This window comes from Triplophysa rosa, linkage group LG16 (assembly GCF_024868665.1).
Source record: "Triplophysa rosa linkage group LG16, Trosa_1v2, whole genome shotgun sequence".
Taxonomy (NCBI): Eukaryota; Metazoa; Chordata; class Actinopteri; order Cypriniformes; family Nemacheilidae; genus Triplophysa; species Triplophysa rosa.
The window spans coordinates 5,261,812-5,278,842 of record NC_079905.1 but is presented as its reverse complement, the minus strand read 5'-3'; the positions used below and the strand labels follow the sequence as shown (position 1 = coordinate 5,278,842).

General features: G+C 39.0%; 2 protein-coding genes across 4 annotated transcripts; one reads left to right on the top strand and one right to left on the bottom strand.

Moving 5' to 3' along the window:
* Positions 1-145: 145 nt before the first annotated feature.
* On the top strand, positions 146-3,227 carry psmd4a (proteasome 26S subunit ubiquitin receptor, non-ATPase 4a). Of its 2 annotated transcripts, none has more exons than XM_057355006.1 (10): positions 146-248; positions 797-937; positions 1,024-1,138; positions 1,224-1,310; positions 1,407-1,475; positions 1,579-1,794; positions 2,049-2,157; positions 2,309-2,440; positions 2,545-2,597; positions 2,703-3,227. In XM_057355006.1, exons 1-10 carry the CDS (start codon positions 223-225, stop codon positions 2,871-2,873), a joined length of 1,119 nt encoding a protein of 372 aa, XP_057210989.1. In that variant the 5' UTR covers positions 146-222; the 3' UTR covers positions 2,874-3,227. The 2 variants fall into 2 exon arrangements, with proteins under 2 accessions (XP_057210989.1, XP_057210988.1); XM_057355005.1 differs by having other exon boundaries at positions 1,021-1,138.
* Positions 3,228-3,462: 235 nt separating this feature from the next.
* On the bottom strand, positions 3,463-16,485 carry si:ch73-347e22.4 (uncharacterized). Of its 2 annotated transcripts, none has more exons than XM_057355003.1 (5): positions 16,298-16,485; positions 13,129-13,248; positions 11,929-12,216; positions 11,560-11,835; positions 3,463-11,463 (listed from the first exon to the last, which is right to left on the bottom strand). In XM_057355003.1, exons 2-5 carry the CDS (start codon positions 13,207-13,209, stop codon positions 4,336-4,338), a joined length of 7,773 nt encoding a protein of 2,590 aa, XP_057210986.1. In that variant the 5' UTR covers positions 13,210-13,248; positions 16,298-16,485; the 3' UTR covers positions 3,463-4,335. The 2 variants fall into 2 exon arrangements, with proteins under 2 accessions (XP_057210986.1, XP_057210987.1); XM_057355004.1 differs by lacking the exon at positions 16,298-16,485 and adding an exon at positions 12,486-12,769 and having other exon boundaries at positions 13,129-13,213.
* Between the last annotated feature and the right edge of the window lie 546 nt (positions 16,486-17,031).

The window sequence follows — 17,031 nt, the reverse complement described above, 5'->3', positions numbered from 1 at the left end:
TGTTATGATGACCAAAGTTGGACTCAGAATACGTTCAAAGCATTACCTCCTACCGCATGAGGGCACCATACAGAAAATACTACAACGCAGTGTCCGCCATTGCAGAAGAGACGCACTCCTCAGCCAATCACCTCTGCCGTTACAAGCATTGTCGGCGTCCTTCATCTTCAAACCAATCAGCGACGCCGTAGCATTTAGGAAAACGAATAGAGGATTTCCAAGATGGTGCTCGAAAGTACTATGGTCTGGTAAGAAATAAACAAACGCGCTACTTTATATATATTCGTGCGGTTTTTTGTTGTTGTTGCGAAGTATACATATTTATATAATTGAATACACACTGTGTTTTATTATAGCGCAGAATTTCGCTCTTAATTGAGAAAAAGGAAGAGAATTGAATGGCCGGTGTCTGGTTAGGATGACATTTTCCTGAGTCATTATTCAGCAGGCTGATACACAGTTTAAACAGATCATACACCTTAAACAATTAACACTATTGAATAAACTCCGTGTGACAGCATCTCATTTCGCTTTTAAGAACTGTCTTAAAAGCAAATGTCGATTCTATTGTTTTTGTCTCAGAACCTATTGAGCTGCCTAACGTTACCTAGACTGCATTTTAGCAAATGCGGAAATCAGTTTATCTACTCTGGCTACGATGTTTATGTAAATATGTCCAGCATGTGTTGCTCTTACAAAGACGATTGTTTCACTTATACAAATGTTATCAACAGCCTTTTATAACGCAGTCATATAAATTGGAACATGAGTTTGATGATTGCCTTTGTCTTGATAGTGTGGACAACAGTGAATACATGAGGAATGGAGACTTTCTGCCTACTAGATTACAGGCACAGCAGGATGCTGTCAACATTGTATGTCACTCAAAGACCCGAAGCAACCCGGAAAACAATGTGGGTCTGATCACAATGGCCAAGTAAGTGTGTATCTATTCACACTCGCACATTTCTGATGGACAACACTGTATGTATGTAATAACACACATATATTTGTTTTAAGCAGCAACTGCGAGGTCCTCACCACTTTAACACCAGACACTGGCCGCATACTCTCAAAGCTCCACGCTGTGCAGCCGCAGGGCACAATCTCATTCTGCACCGGCATACGGGTGGCACACGTATGTAAATTCTTTATATAGGCTTCAAGTGTAAAAGTGGTGTCTTAGTCACCTAACAGTTGCATTTGTGTATGCTTGCACCTAGTTGGCACTCAAGCATAGGCAAGGCAAGAACCACAAGGTGAGGATTGTTGCTTTTGTGGGCAGCCCAGTGGAGGACAATGAAAAAGACGTAGGTTTTCTTTGAAAAACAATTCATATGTTTTAATCATTTGGATTTACAAATCGGAGTGTGAGTTACAGATTTCTCTTCATATCTTTTCCACAGCTGGTGAAGTTGGCAAAACGATTGAAAAAAGAAAAGGTCAATGTAGATGTGATCAATTTTGGAGAAGAGGTAACTGGAATTCATTGTTTTTGCTTATTTCTTCGAATATTCAGTTTTGATCCAAATTTAAATAAAATTTGATCAAAAATGAACTGTTTTGTAATCTAATCAGGAGGCGAACACAGAGAAACTGACTGCTTTTGTGAACACTCTGAATGGAAAGGAGGGCACAGGTTCTCACCTGGTCACGGTTCCTCCTGGGCCCAGTCTTGCTGATGCTCTGCTCTCTTCTCCCATCCTTGCTGGTGAGGGTGGCACCATGATGGGCCTGGGTGCGAGCGACTTTGAGTTCGGAGTGGACCCCAGTGCTGACCCAGAGCTGGCCCTAGTAAGTTCCTGTCATTATTTTTACACTTGTTTTGTGATGGCACGAACATTACGCACGTGACACTGCACCTCAAAAGTTGCCTCAACATGTTTTTAAAAGACGCTGAATGAAAAATCTTCCTTTAATGAAAGGTCTTTCCACTTAGACGTGAATTTAAGTTATAATTAAGGTGACCAGCAACAATGTATAGAATATTGTTTGTTGTGTATTCTAATGTCATAAAAAAGTTTTTTTTCTAACCCTCTTCTTTCCAGGCTCTTCGTGTGTCGATGGAAGAACAAAGACAGAGACAAGAAGAAGAAGCTCGTAGGGCGGCTGCCCAATCAGCAGATGAGGGTGGCATTTCCACCTCTGCAGCAGATGGTCAGTATTTACAGCACACAGGATTTTTAGCGTCTTCCTGAAATTAGCATGGTCATAAAAAATCCTTTTCATTTCTGCGTCGGTGATCTATTCATTCACAGTCCAGATTCTTTTTAATTCTCATGACAGAATCATAATTTTCCTCACTCAGAATCAGAGGAGGCTCTTTTGAAGATATCTGCCTCTCAGCCTGAGACCGTCATGGCTGCACTTCCAGACTTCAGCAGCATGACAGAGGATGAGCAGATAGCATACGCCATGCAGATGTCTCTGGCAGGTGGAGGTTCGTTTACTTTTGAGTACCTTCCAGCGCTGGTCTAAACTGCATGGCGCCAATCTTCATACTCTGAAACATAGATGTGCCATCAACTGTGTCTCTTTTGTTAGAATTTGCTGAATCGATGGACACCGGCGCTCCAGTGGATACTGCTGAATCTAAGGTGAGGTCTACGTTGTAATGATGTCATTGCAAGAAAATATTTCCCTTATATTGTATATTCCTTAATTCCCTTACTTTCTTGCACTTAAATGAACTCGATATACAGGAGGAGGAGGATTACGATGTAATGCAAGACCCAGAGTTCCTCCAAAGCGTTCTGGAGAACCTGCCTGGTGTTGACCCCAACAATGAGGCCATCCGCAACGCCATGGGTTCCCTGGCTTCTCAGAGCGGAAATAAACAAGAGGGGAAAAAGCACGAAGAGAAGAAGAAATAGATTTAACAGCATGTTGTGACTGGTTGTGATTAATGTAAAAGCCATTTGACATGTGCAAAGCAAAATAAGTAAAATTCTAATGGCCAGCAGAAGTCCTTATGAAAACCAGTTGTTTGGAACAATTTTAGATGCGTACTGTACGGAGACACTGAGACGCTCACTACCAAATTACTGCAATGTTGTGTGGTACCTCAAAAATTCACACATGGCTTGCTGAGGGTCTTTCTCCCTTATGCTTTGTGCACAATTAAATATTTGATTAACAGATGCAAAACGTTATCTAAACACCTTTTACTGTTTTTCTACTGCCATTAAAACATGGTCAAATCTTCTTAACAGTTGCTTTTTTAATAACAAACAAAACATTAGTATTAGTAAAAAAAATAGACCACTTCGTAAGATGTAAACACTCCGGTTTCAGTTAAAATCTTAATTAAATCTGAAAGATATTTAACATTTTAAATAGGTTATAAAGGTTGTGTTGGTTGTATTTTGTTCAAACATTTGTGTAGTGCAACAAGAAGTTCTTCTGAACCAGCGTTTATGCCATCCGAAGGGGTCTATAATTGGTTATATCATAAAAGTTTTGGAAACAGCAAACCGGCAGGACTGTCTATAATTCATCCATCCTGCATTATCAAAAAATATATTTAGTAACAACAGGAAAAAGATAACAATTAGTACTTTTATTTAAAAAAAACTGAACAGAAACAGTTTCTTTCAAACCAATCCTTTCATAGCTAACTTTATCCAGGTATATAATGTTTGCAGAACTACACATTTTCATTTTTACAATATTTATATATTTGCCACCTAGATTCCTATAAGAATGGTCTGGAAAAACCTCTTCCTTATCCAAACACTTCTTTTTCAATTATACAAAATATGTTGGAATGTGCTGTAAACACAAGGTTAGCGTTTTACATGGACAGGACTAGCAGGTTAGAGTTTCGTAGGTCTAAGCGAAGCTATTTACAAATCCTTTAAATGACCCTAATGTATATACAGTATATGAACCAAATATATATGTATCAGTAAAGATTAAATCTCACACCCAAACCTTTCACTGAAGGCACATATGGAGAGATCTAGATGAATGGACAGCACAGCAATGACTGATAAGGCAAAGTGACATAACTCTGAGATATGGTATCTCGAAGTGGATAGTAAGCATTAACTTTTCACAACCTGTTAAAAGACTTCAAATCATAAACCTGAGGGTTTAAAGAGCTTGTTATGCTACCTTTTGTCATCAAGATACAAAAAAGTTAACTAAAGCATATGACAATGTAAGCCAGTATCTATTTCAAGAATGCAAAAGCAAACCAAACGTCAGAATTGTGAAACGGAGAACAGTGTTGATACATGTCAGTGAATTCTTACAAAAACATGCATTTTCAAAACAACATGTTAAAACATCGACTACCTTCTGTCAATACTTTGAAACAAGCTTTAGCAACCATCAATGTACTTGTACATATGTGTCCCCAAATGCATGAAGTATGTAATGTTCGTAAAGGCCCAAAACACTGGTTAGTTTTTCAGTACAATCTGCACATTCAAAACTCTCCTCTGACTCTTCATGGACAGTTTCAACCTCCATGTTAATGCTGGTCTCCACAAACACAGACCTCTGATGCTTATGGCTGGTTTTATTTGTATTCTGAATGCTATCATTTGCCATGTCTTTAATGCTTGACTCTGAGTTTGTGGTTTCTTGACTCGATGTGTCCTGAGGTAGATGTGTGCTGTCAATTTGAGAGTTGACTGCAGATTCTACACTGCTGGATGATGGATTTGAGTTTATTTCTGGACTGGTATTGTGGGAGTCTGAGACGAGTCCATTAGAGTCCAAACGAATGACTCGATGTCTTTCTCGGAATAAACTAGGGGTCAGATAGAGCCTGTCAGGATGGGAATAAACATTTATTTTATCACTGGGTACGCCATCCAGCTTGAGGTTCGATACGTGATTTGTTTGAGAGAGGGATTGTGAAACTGATGCTTTTGAGGTAGACTGAACATCTGGACGGACTTTAGTTCTTGCATTCCTTGAATGACATATCTGATGAGCGTAGAGCAAATCTCCAGTCGAGAAACCAGCTTTGCATCTCTTGCATTGATGGGGGAAACTAAGCGGTTTTGAGGGGACGTCGGGCAGCGGCAGTCCGTGATAACCGGCGTGCTTGTTCAAGTGTTGCTGTAATGCTCTTGTATTTGTGAACGAGAGACCGCAAAGGAGACAAGCGTGAGAGGTAGAACCGTTGTGCAGAAGACTGTGCTTGACTAAGTTTCTTAAACTACTGAAGGTCTTAGAACAGACGTCACACTTGAGACTTTCACGAAGCTGATGAGACTCGTATTGGTGAGCGTGTAAACTTTCCTCCTGGATGAAGGTTTCGGGACATAGCGGACATGCGTACGGTCTCTGGCCCGCGTGCTCGAACATGTGCTCTTTATAAGAGCTAAAGAAGCGAAACTGCAGACTGCACTGTGCGCAAGAGTAGCAACGGCCTTTCACGTGATGACGTCGCTGATGCAACCAAAGTTTACTCCACCGCTCAAAGGATTGTCCACATTGTCCGCATGTGTATCTGAAAGCAGGAGCGTGGGTATGCATATGAGCGCATAACGTTCTGTATCGCTCGAAACGCTGACCGCAACGTGAACACTGAAATTTCCAAAGGCTTGGAGAGATTTCAATACATTCTAGAGAGGAGGTACAGCTTATTTCAGAGTGAGCGGGTGATTGGGCAGTTGGGCGTTGGATGGGTGATTCGTGAGCATCTCTTCTCAAAAATTCTGAAAGGTCATTGGCTCTTGTTTGTGTACCTTCCCCTTCTCCTGTACTCTGTAAAGAATCCGAGGTATTGTTTGAACGCAATTCAGAGCTTTGCAAGATTTCAGAGACTGACCCTCCACACGTTTTCTCCTCCCCGCTAGACTGGCAGCACACCTCACAATGAACATTGACCTCTGAACCCTTCTCATAACACTGTCCGCAAGAAAAACAAAGGTATGGAGATGAACTGGTGTGAGTCTGAAGGTGAAGAGTGTACTGGCACCATTTTTTGAAGAGCTGTTTGCATATTTGGCACTTGAAGAAAACCGGTGTGTTCACTTGACCCTCAGCTCCTTGACTCACAATGAAACCCTCAACGTCACAACTCTCCCCATCACTTCTCTTCGCGACGCACGTTTTGGACGCTTGATGCATCCTAAGCGCAGACAGGGCACTGAATGCGTGGCCGCAGTGACTGCAGGAGAACGGCATCTCACCCGTGTGCTCTCGAGAGTGCTTTTTCAGTGCCTTGAGCAGGTTGAAACCTTTCCCGCAGATCGAGCAAGCATACGGCTTAACAGGCCAGTGGCTTTTCTCGTGAACGGCGAGGCTAGAAGAATTCCAAAACCTCTTCCCGCAGTCTTTACATGTCCAAGGCTTCTCTGCTTCGTGCACTTCCATGTGAGTAAGCAATTTGACTTGGCTTACAAAGTTTTTCTTACAGATTTTGCAAACGTGGCCGACGTTTAGCTTTTTTGAAGGCACAACCGAAGAAGTAGCTCTCTCGTTCTGCTCAGATTTTGTTTTCACTTCTTGAAGATGTACTTTAAAATGACACAGCAAATCTTTTCTCTTCAAGAACATTTGGTTACAGCAAGGACATGGGAAAGCGTCACTTTGCTTATGTACGTTTTGGTGGGACTTCAGTTTAGACAGCTGAGCAAAAGTTTTACCGCAGGACTTGCACTTGTAGGGCTTTTCACCCGTATGAATGCGTCGGTGCATGACGAATGCTGTGATGTGCCGAAATGAAATTCCACAGTATTTGCATCTAAGAGGTTTCTTTGCGTTTTCTTTAGTCTTGGAGACAATTTTCTTGTTTGGCATTGCAACGTGTTTTTCACTGTACTGCGTAAAGACATCCACTTTCACAACCTTATTAGCGATTTCAGTCTCGGGTGTTTTTTCTGATCTGAGATGAGTACATGCTGTGATCTTTGCATCCAAAAGAATTTGTTCGGGCTCCTCCTCCTTGACCACATTGCTAGGAAGTAAGCCACACATTTCATCATTTAATTGTTGCGTTGGTTCAAGTTGGGTTTGTAAATCATCAAAGCACTGCACTTTCCTTCGCCGTCCTCTCCGACCAGGTTTTCCACAATTCATCTGTTCAATCTTTACATCCGACACAGCTTTGTCTTGTATTGTTGTTTTGACACCGAGTTTTTGTTTCATCCCTGTCCCCCGTCTAGATGTTTTCAACGATACCTTCTTCAACACTTTTGTGGAATTTTGTTGGAGTGAAGATGTTTCAGCTTTTCCCTGTTCGGATATTCTGCTGGATACTCTCAAAGAGGATAACCTGACGTTTCTACCTGGTGCTTTCAAGTTATTCTTTTTACATCCACGTCTACAGATGCTCTGTGATGAAGTTATGTTACTCGGATCAGTAACACTCTGTTGTGAGGGATCAGTTTCTAACTGTTTAACAGTTAACCTTTTCTTCATTTTTCTTCCCCTTTTCTTTTTAAGGCGTTGAACAAAATTCAGCTTGACTGGATTAGTTGCTGTTTGGATGGTATTTTCAGTGCTGCCTTGACGTGAAGAGAGATCTGAGACCTGGATGTTTTCTTCTAAATGTGCTACTGGTAACTTGTGTTTTCTGGGTCTTCCTCGTTTCTTTGTCTTTATTAAAATCCCAGGGACATTGCTTAGGTCTTTACAATCTTCAGCTTGCATGGAACTAGACAGATTCTGCTTTAGTCTTGTAGAACTCTCAGTGATGTCTATAGTGGCTGTGCTGTTGACCTGGTCTGATGCAGTTTTAACGTCTAGACCTGAGTTGATACGGGTTGATTTTCTTGAGATGAACATATTTGACTTCACTGGCTCTTCTGGTAGAACTGATGTCTTCGTTTTGTTATCAGATATTTGGGTATGAACATCACAGGCAATTCTGTTATAGGGAGTGTATATTTCTTGCTCTTTTTTAATTCTGTGAGGTAACATGCTTGGTATTTTCCTCTTCTTTTTAGCAGCTTTTCGTTTCTTTTTCTTGGGAGCTTTAATGACTTTAGGTCTGTTTATTGTAGGCTCGTGTTTGATTGAACTGTCTTTCTGGTCAACCTCAGAACCATCTTTTTCAGAGCACTGTAATCCTTTCACGGTCTGACCATCAGAGACATTTTGCATGTTTCTATGGGTGACCATAACATCCGTTTCAACAGCTTCAGTTTTTACTTTAGTTTGGGAAAGAGTAAATACATTCATTTCTGCAATTTCCTTGGACCTTTTCGATTTCCTTTTAGCAGCCTTCCACTTCTGCTCGCAGATGTTTGGTTCTGAAGTCTCAGAGACTGACTCCTTCAAAACAGATGGAAGATTTGACATTGTGTCTACTTCCTGCGCTGGCTTAAAGTTATTTGCTGTTTCAGTGATGCTATGATGTAATTCTTGCTCATTCTTTTCTATTTGCTTCAGCCAGTTTTTCTTTGGCTTCTTCGGGGAGCTCTGAATGCTTGTAACGTCTTCAGCAGAGACAAACACACGGCTTTCTCCCTGATCTGCTGTTCCATTCACAATGTCCTTCTCAAAGTGATGATCTAGTGTTGGATTCTTATTTTTCTCTCTGGTTACAACAGAATTTTGTTTCTGCTCAGTTGCTGGACAGGACAGTTCTTCGAAACTGCTGATTGCTTGAATAAGATTTTTTTTGCGTCTTGTCATTTTCTTTGTTGATCTTTTCATCTTTACTATGTTTTGTCGATTGAACACATTAAAATAGTCAGTTTCTGTGGCTGAATCAGCTGGATTCCTAATGGCTGGAGAAATCCCTTCATTTGATTGAACAGGACTGGCTGTGTAAAGCAAATCATTTGTAGCAAGTGTTTGCGGTGTTCTGAATCTTCTTTTCTTCAGAGGAACAATGCTGGCTTCAGATTCTTGAAGTAGAGATGAAATGTTTTGTTGGGGCATTGTTTGATCATCTGCAGGTATATGCATTGCATTACCTTTAATATCAGAGATTTTCTTGGATTTTTTTGGTGTTGTGTGAACAAATGATGTTGGAACGCAGTCTTCTTGTTTCTGCATGTCCCAAAGAGCACTTGCATGTTCAGTCTCCAGTTGGTGTCTACTCCCCTTTTTGGCAGGTCTTTTGGATTTTAAAGTCATCTGTGCAGCAGAAGACGCAATGATGGGATCAGGTATTGTAGACTGATCTTCCTGCTGGTGCTCAGTATGGTTTACCTCTAGTGTTTGCTCTTCCTCATCTTTGATTTTGGTGACCGTCTTTTTTCTTGACTTCTTTAGACTGCTTGAGGAGTCCATTTTTTGGACTTTTTTGGCAGATGCTTCGCTTTCTGCAGTTGAAAGTAAATCTTGCTCCAGAGTGGCTGCGAAAGACTGTACATCCAAAAGAGCGGTTTCATGATCATCACTTACATTCTTTCTCAAAGCCTTTTTCACAGGTCTTTTTCCTTTCACAGGTCTTGTGGCCTTGGTCGTTTCCATGTTTTCCTTAAATTTTGATAATGGCGATGTGGTATGCTCTTGTTGGAACACCGCTGGACTCTCTTGGAATGTTTCAGCAACCTCGTTGACATCTGCTCTTTTCTTTAGTCTTGGTTTCCTCGGGTTATTCTGAGGGCTCTGAATGTTTGAGGAGTCTGTCGGCAAGGTTGAATCAGTTTGACTAACAGAGTCTACTAAAGACTCTCCATCCAGAAGACTAGTTGTATCATTTTTGTCCACAAAGGCCTTTATAGCAGGTCTTCTTGCCTTCTGAAGTTTCTTTATGTTGAAGCCCATGTGGTCGGCCTCAAGAGAACTGGGAATATCTTCCCAAAATGCAGTTTGACAGTCTTTGGATGTTTGAGGTGAATCTTCGCTGCTTTGTAACGTGTGTTGAGCTTCATTTATTGTTTGCAAAGTATTCTTGTTTGGGGATTTTCGTGATATTGCTGGTTTGCATTCAATATCACTGCTCTGTAGACTAGAGATGACCTGAGAATGTGATGTAAAGTCCTCTTCTGGAGATGACATATTGCTTTGGGACACGCTAAGAATAGTTGAGATTTTTGCTTTTAAACGTAACTTTGAAATCCTCTTCCGTTTCCTTCCGTAAACAGCCTTTCTGACAGGTTTTGATGGTTTATTCCTATTATCCATTTGTCTTATGTTCCCAGCATCTGGTGCATGTTTTTCATGAAAAGCTTCAGAGCTGCTGTAACCAGGGTTTTGTGAGGTCTCTGCTGTATCTGCCACCCTCTCAGGTTGATCAAGTGAAACACATGGTAATTCAGGTACATAACTCTGTGTAACAAAATGTTCCTCCACAGACATAATTTTGCTTTTCTTTGGAGTTCTTTTTCCACTCTGTGAAGGTGGGCTTACATCATATTTAAGTAAGTTGTCCCTTTCCAATGTAGTCATGTCATGTTCAGCTTCTTCACATCCACTTGCATCTTGTTTCACAGCACCCGCCAATGTTTCTGATTCATGCAGAGAACAGTGACCTATTTTAGTGGATTTATCTATCTGTCCATTTAATTCCTCAAGCTCAGATTTTTTTCGTTTTCTTGGTTTCTTGTACCTTTGCAATATATTCTGTAGATTATGTAGGGTTGAATGATAACTGCTTTCTTTAGCATTGTTGAAAAATGTCTGTTCACACCTTTCAGAATTTTGTGTTTTTACTCCAGATGGGGCGAGTACCGTACCTTGATCTGCTGGGTATTGTTTCTCCTCAACATGAAGGTCACATACATCCGTCTTGACATCTATGGACTCTAATGTCACTGTCTCACTCTTCAAATTGTTCTCTTGAAAACAAACCTCATCACTTTCGCTTTGTTCTTGTATAGAATCCTTACGTTCATCATCAATGTGCATTTTGTTGGAAAAAGCAGATCGCTCTGAAATGATCTCTGAGATGGAAGATGAGTTCTGATTTGAAAAGGAAACAATTTCAGGAGCAAACTTTGCTTGCACCTTCAAACTGAGTTCAGTATTTTTTGTGTTAACTGACCCTTTAGTTTCAATTCGTTCTGGCATGGACAGATTGCCCTCAATCCCTTCCACATTTGGTGAGGTGGACACTTTGTTTTCCAGTTTACTGACAAAGAGGTTTGCGTCAGAGACATTACTTTGGTGAACCATCTCCTCTTGATCATTATAGTTCGAAGGATAAGGTTGTGAATTAACTGATGTATTTCCATCCGTAACCTCTGTCTGTAGACTGCCCTTTTGGGCATCAAAATTATGAAGACCACATATAGCAGAATTGTCAGAAATGGTTTCATGAATTACTTTTGCATCTTTAAAGCAAATCTTTGTGGTTTTTCTAGGGCTGCATGATAGCCCAGGTTCGTGTGACGTTTTCTGTAGAGTGGGTTCCTCGGGCTGCTTGACAAAAGGACTGCCTGAAAACTCATCATATCTTATACAACCTTCCAATGAATGAGGAGTGTGTGAACTATAATATCCTGATAGTGAAACTGACTCATGTCCTCTGATATCAGTTACTCCAAGTTCCTCTCGGCTTAGAGATGATCCTTCAGCAAAGATGTTTGTCCTCTGGTTCATCACCTGTAAATGATACATTTTAGAAAAATGATTATTTTGTGATTTCTCAAACATGAATTACATAATTAAATTTCAAATGCTTTTCATGTCAGAACCCACCATTTCCTGGACATTTGCTGTTGAACGTTTGCTGATGCCATCTGACAACACAGTACCAAAGGGGTCCTGTCCTCTTTTAACTTCTCGCCCATGCTGATTCTTATTTGGTTTAAGGTCTTTATATTGAGGTTCTTTATAAACAGGATTCAAGTCCACTAGGGGGCCACAGACATTCGCCGATAAAGTCTGTCCCATTTCCATTCCATTACTCATCTCTAGAGCATCTTTGATGACAGACGTCCAATTATGTGAGTTTCCGTGGTCCATATCTCTGTACTGTGAAAATATATTGCATACATTATTACATATATATTATAACAACTGACATCGAAAAAGTGACTTGTGTTGTGTACGTTAGATGTCACATACCTTTTCTTGTGGCACATACTGCGTACACTTTGGAGGAAGCATATGTGTGACTGATGCATCGTCTGAAGGGTCTTTCATAAAATCCAGTTTATCCCTTCTCTCTATTGTGTTCTCAATGTAACTCATTCCAGGACCACTTCTGATTACACAATGATCATCAGGAGAATAGGAATATTTGACACAATTTGTGGTTGAGGATGTTCCATGGTAATCTGGTAACAAAGCCCTAAACGCTCCACTCATACAAGATGACAGGGACGGCATGGATTCTCCTATAAAGTCACGGCCCTAGAAATAAAGGATGAAAATATATTTAAAGTCGACATGAAATTAAAAATGATCATTCTAATTGTTTTACACAGTGTTGAAGTATTTATTATAAATTATTTATCCGTGCACATCATTATTTAAAAAAATTCATTTGCACTTTTAATCTTTAATTAAAAACATTAACCTCCTCCCCTTCTCGAAACCACCTCTCTTCACTTCTGGTCATGAGGAAAGGAATGGTGCGAGGGCAGGGCTGACTGACAGATTGCAACGACTGACAGACTCACCTTTTAACGATCCAATCAGTTGTCGGTGGATGAAATCAAGTCCCGCCCTACATTTGTTTCTCATCTCAGAAGTCGTTTCACTTGGGTATAAGTCACGATACGAAAAAAAAAGTCGCTAACTTCCATTTCATGCTGACTTTAAGTTTAGAGATAAGGAATTGGGTGCAACCTTTTGCTCAGACTCCCGAAATCCTCCCAGGGATATTTACCCAAAAATACATTTTCTGTCATCACTTATTCACCCTCATGTCATTCAAAACATGTACTGTATATGACTCTTTCTTCTGTGGAACACAAAAGAAGATATTTTGAGAAATGCAACGGAAGCGAATGGGGTCTAGTGTTGTTTTGTCATACAGGTTTGGAATAACATGAAAGTTAGTAAATAATGAAAACATATTTTGGGGTGAACTATCCCCTTAAAGTAGGTCACTTAAAAAAAGCCCCCTTTGATTTTCCATAGTAATTTTTATTCCTACTATGGAAAGTCAACGGGGGCTTATTTTGAAGTGAACTACTCCTTTAATATAACATCTACTTTTGGCAGTACTCGTGACCAGCTTATATGAGATAACACTTCTGTTCTCTCCTCATAATTCACTACTTTGTCATAATTTGTAGAGATGTATTTACTGAAACCTACCTCCTGACATTCCCCTGGTGTATAGGGAATGCTGCTGCTTTGACTTCCATGACTATTCCATGGCGGTAACTTGCCATCCATGATGTCCAAATGGTGATAATACTATGTTAAAATGCACAACTGTAACAAACAAAAAAATTAAATATGGCTAAGATAAGGTAATCAATGTGAGAAAGAAACATCAGTACATACACTTAATTTCAGCATGTCAAGGAATAAATGTTTATTCCGTATTTTGTTTTTAGTGCTGTATGCTGTTTGTGATGATAGCACAGTTTAATGATGGTAAATAAGTAACGTACCACTTCATCACAAAACAGTCTGTACCAATAGCATTGTTAATAGGATCAACATTTTTTTCAACACCTGCTGGCCAGGTGTCTTCCAGGATTTTATATAGTACATAAAACATAATTTCCTTACTTAACAACAAATAACAAATGTATTATACATTTCCAATAATAGCAACTGCTATAATGTTAACATTTACACAAAGAAATTTGCCTAAGAGATCCTTTAAACTTTTAAGTTTGCATTGCTTAGTAAATGGCATGCAGAGAAAAACATAAGTAATTTTTCCATGATTATTAACCAAGTGTGACTCTTAAATTTAAGTGTGATATTTAAATTAGTGCTGTGCAACAACTAATTGCATCCAGAATAAAAGTGTTTACACAATATTTGTCTGTGTACTGTGCATATTCATTTTGTATTAATAAAAAAACATGTACATGACATGTATACAGTATATTTAGTATACATTAAAATAAATAAATGTCTATATATAATTTAAATATACAGTAATTATTTATATCTGACATATTATATCAGCAGAATACCCCCCCAAAAAACATCACAAGCATATACTGGACAAATGTCTGCAAAGCATATCAACACATCAGGGTTAAACCCAACCTGTACTTTGGCCATTCTGATTTTTCTGTGCAAAAATGACTGTGGCAGCAGTACAAACATCAGTTCAAATATATATATTTTTATTTAAAATATGATGCACTCGCACTGAACATGTATACTTCACTAAAGCCTAAAACAACTAGTCTTCAGACTAGGGATGCACCGATACCATTTTTTAGCGACCAAGTACGAGTACCGATATTTTTTTCTGGTACTCGCCGATACCGATGCCTGTACCTTTTCCCAACACAGTGCTAGGGCTGCAGCTATCGATTCTTTTACTAATTGAGTATTCTACTGATTGTTCCATCGATTAATCGGGTATTCGGATAATAAGTACTTTTTCTTTATTAAAAAGCAATACTAAATATATAAGAGAAAATAAGACAGGTCTCTTAAAATGAGTAAAACAACTCATTTGTTTCCTTTTTAGAATAAATAAAGTTTTTATTGCTGAAATTGCATACAATAATATCTGTGAAAACTAAACCCATTTAGTACATTCCATTGCCATATTAAATTCAAAATGCAATATAATACAAATAAATAAATAAGAAACATGAATAAAAATAGAAAGAATAATTTCAAAGGTAAACAACTAACTTCAGCTTATGCATGATGCATTTAGTTTATATAAATTTACTATTAAATAGTAATATATAGCCTATGACTTTTATTTTGGCAGGTTGTCGGAAGGCTCTTATTTTTTAGTATATCTGTTTCTTCACTCAAACAATAACATGTTTGTGAAATAAACTCTCAGAGCAACTCTGGAGGTGAAGTTCGTGTCCTCATTCAGCGCAGACGCAGACAAATTTATGAGCATCATGCGTGAAGCACGTTAAACTGTGCAGTTCATTCACGCAGAACAGCCAGATGACATGTGTAAATAACAGGATTCGGCATACACACGTCCACATCTAGTTTGATGGACTCAATGCAGCAGGAAAACAAGTTTCACTCGCAAAATAGACTAAAACTAAGTAAAATAGCAGTTCGCCATTTCAATAAGCTATCACTTATTTTTCAGCATGAGACATATGTGTGAGCGTGTGAACAGACTAAAATGCGTGTCTCGAGGTGAGTGCGTGAGACTTGAGAGTCCTGTAACATGAACAGAGTTTAGCGGGCGTAATAATGGTCCGTGGGGAAACGCAGTGCTCCGTGTGTACTGTAGTTAAATGGATTAAACAATCATTAAAATGATTTTTTGTATTCAAATTACTCGAGGAATCGTTTCAGCCCTAAGTGAGACTAATAAAAATAGAATAGTATCATAATTACAACTACACCTTAAACACATTATGAAAAAATAAAATGATTTCACAACAAATTTCAGTCAGTTCTGTTACACAAGGTATCGGTCTTTGGTATCGGTACATTTTTACGAGTACAAGTACAAGCACATGAGCTTAGTATCGGGCCCGATACCAATACTGGTATCGGTGCATCCTTACTTCTGACCAAATCTTACACAACATTTTATATATAGTCAAATACATTGACAAATACAAAGTTTAGAGAATGAAATATTTTCCCTGTTGCATTTCTGTTAAAAATGAAAAATCCACTAAATATGCACACATACTGTACATTGAGTATTTGTGCACGTGTTCTATGCACTTCATTGCACACCAAATTTGCAAATATGTTTGTGTGATATAGATGACATGGTCATTTTACTTTCAGCTAATTCCTTAAATTCCTTTTACCTCAGGAAAAGGCTCTCTTGACTTGCTTGACCATAAAACAATGCACAACACCCCCAGTATAGTTAGAAATGCACACTTCACATTAACTATCATTGGAGTTCATCATTATGTACTGTAAATGCCATATTTTTCTTTTCAGATGGGGTTGTTTAAGATGACTAAACGTATCTACATCGAATTAAGTGTAAAAAACAACATTAGCAATGACCAAAACGTGCAATATAATCCATTTTATTAAATAATATAAACAAATTAAATGCAAAGGAATTTAATTGGCAATTAACAATTGGTGTTTTTGTTGTTGAAGTCGAGCGAAATCACACCTCAAGCTTTACTAGCTGTGTGCTAACTCATAATGCAAACCTAATATTTATAACATCACTGTCAACACTGCTTATCGAGACAACCTGCTAAAAATCACTCTTTCTCTGAAATATATGTATATAAACACAACAATAAAGCAACGCAACCATACCATTTAGTAAAAAATATACATGTTTTCGTCAAGAGCCGGAGGAAGTCCACTGGGCTCGTGCACTCACCGTTACGGTCGCTCGATTAATCCCTGGATCGCGCGCGGTCATTTAAATAATTGCGTGGTATGAGCACGACCATCGCTTTCATTGGGACATTATTGTACTAATATAAGTGACGTGTGGTTATTTGTCGTATCTAATACATCATTTGGTTTTCCTCGTGGTGGTCTGTTGTGGGGTCCCGACTGAGACGTATCCATACACACAACATCCGTAATAGACCGGAAGAGCGCGAGAACTGAGTGGGAGTCAGTTCTGGAGGATGTGATGCACGGGGTTGTATCAAGTTAAACAATGAATAGTTGTAAAATGTAAAATCCTTTAACGTGCATTTTAATGCTAAACTTTCCCTCACGGACACGTGTTGACATTAGATTTTAAGAAACATGATTTGGTGGATTAATCACTTTATTACGAGTATACGAGGCCTACTATATTTGTGAGGAGACTTTTGTGGGGACACATCAGAATTTGGGTTTGGCCCTTACTTGTCCAGCCCTGTACACACACAAAATAAAAAACAGGGTGTCACCTTGATGTGCTTTTTATATTTATATAATATTGGAGGAGTTTCTATCTTTGCAGGGCTCCCAATAGCTGCTTTTTTAATAGCTAATTCTATCTAAGTCGATAATATTAAATACATTTTTAACAAATTTAAGTATACACCTTAAAGGGAGTACTTCACCCAAAAATGTAAATTCTGTCATCATTTACTCACCTTCGAGTTGTTCCAAATG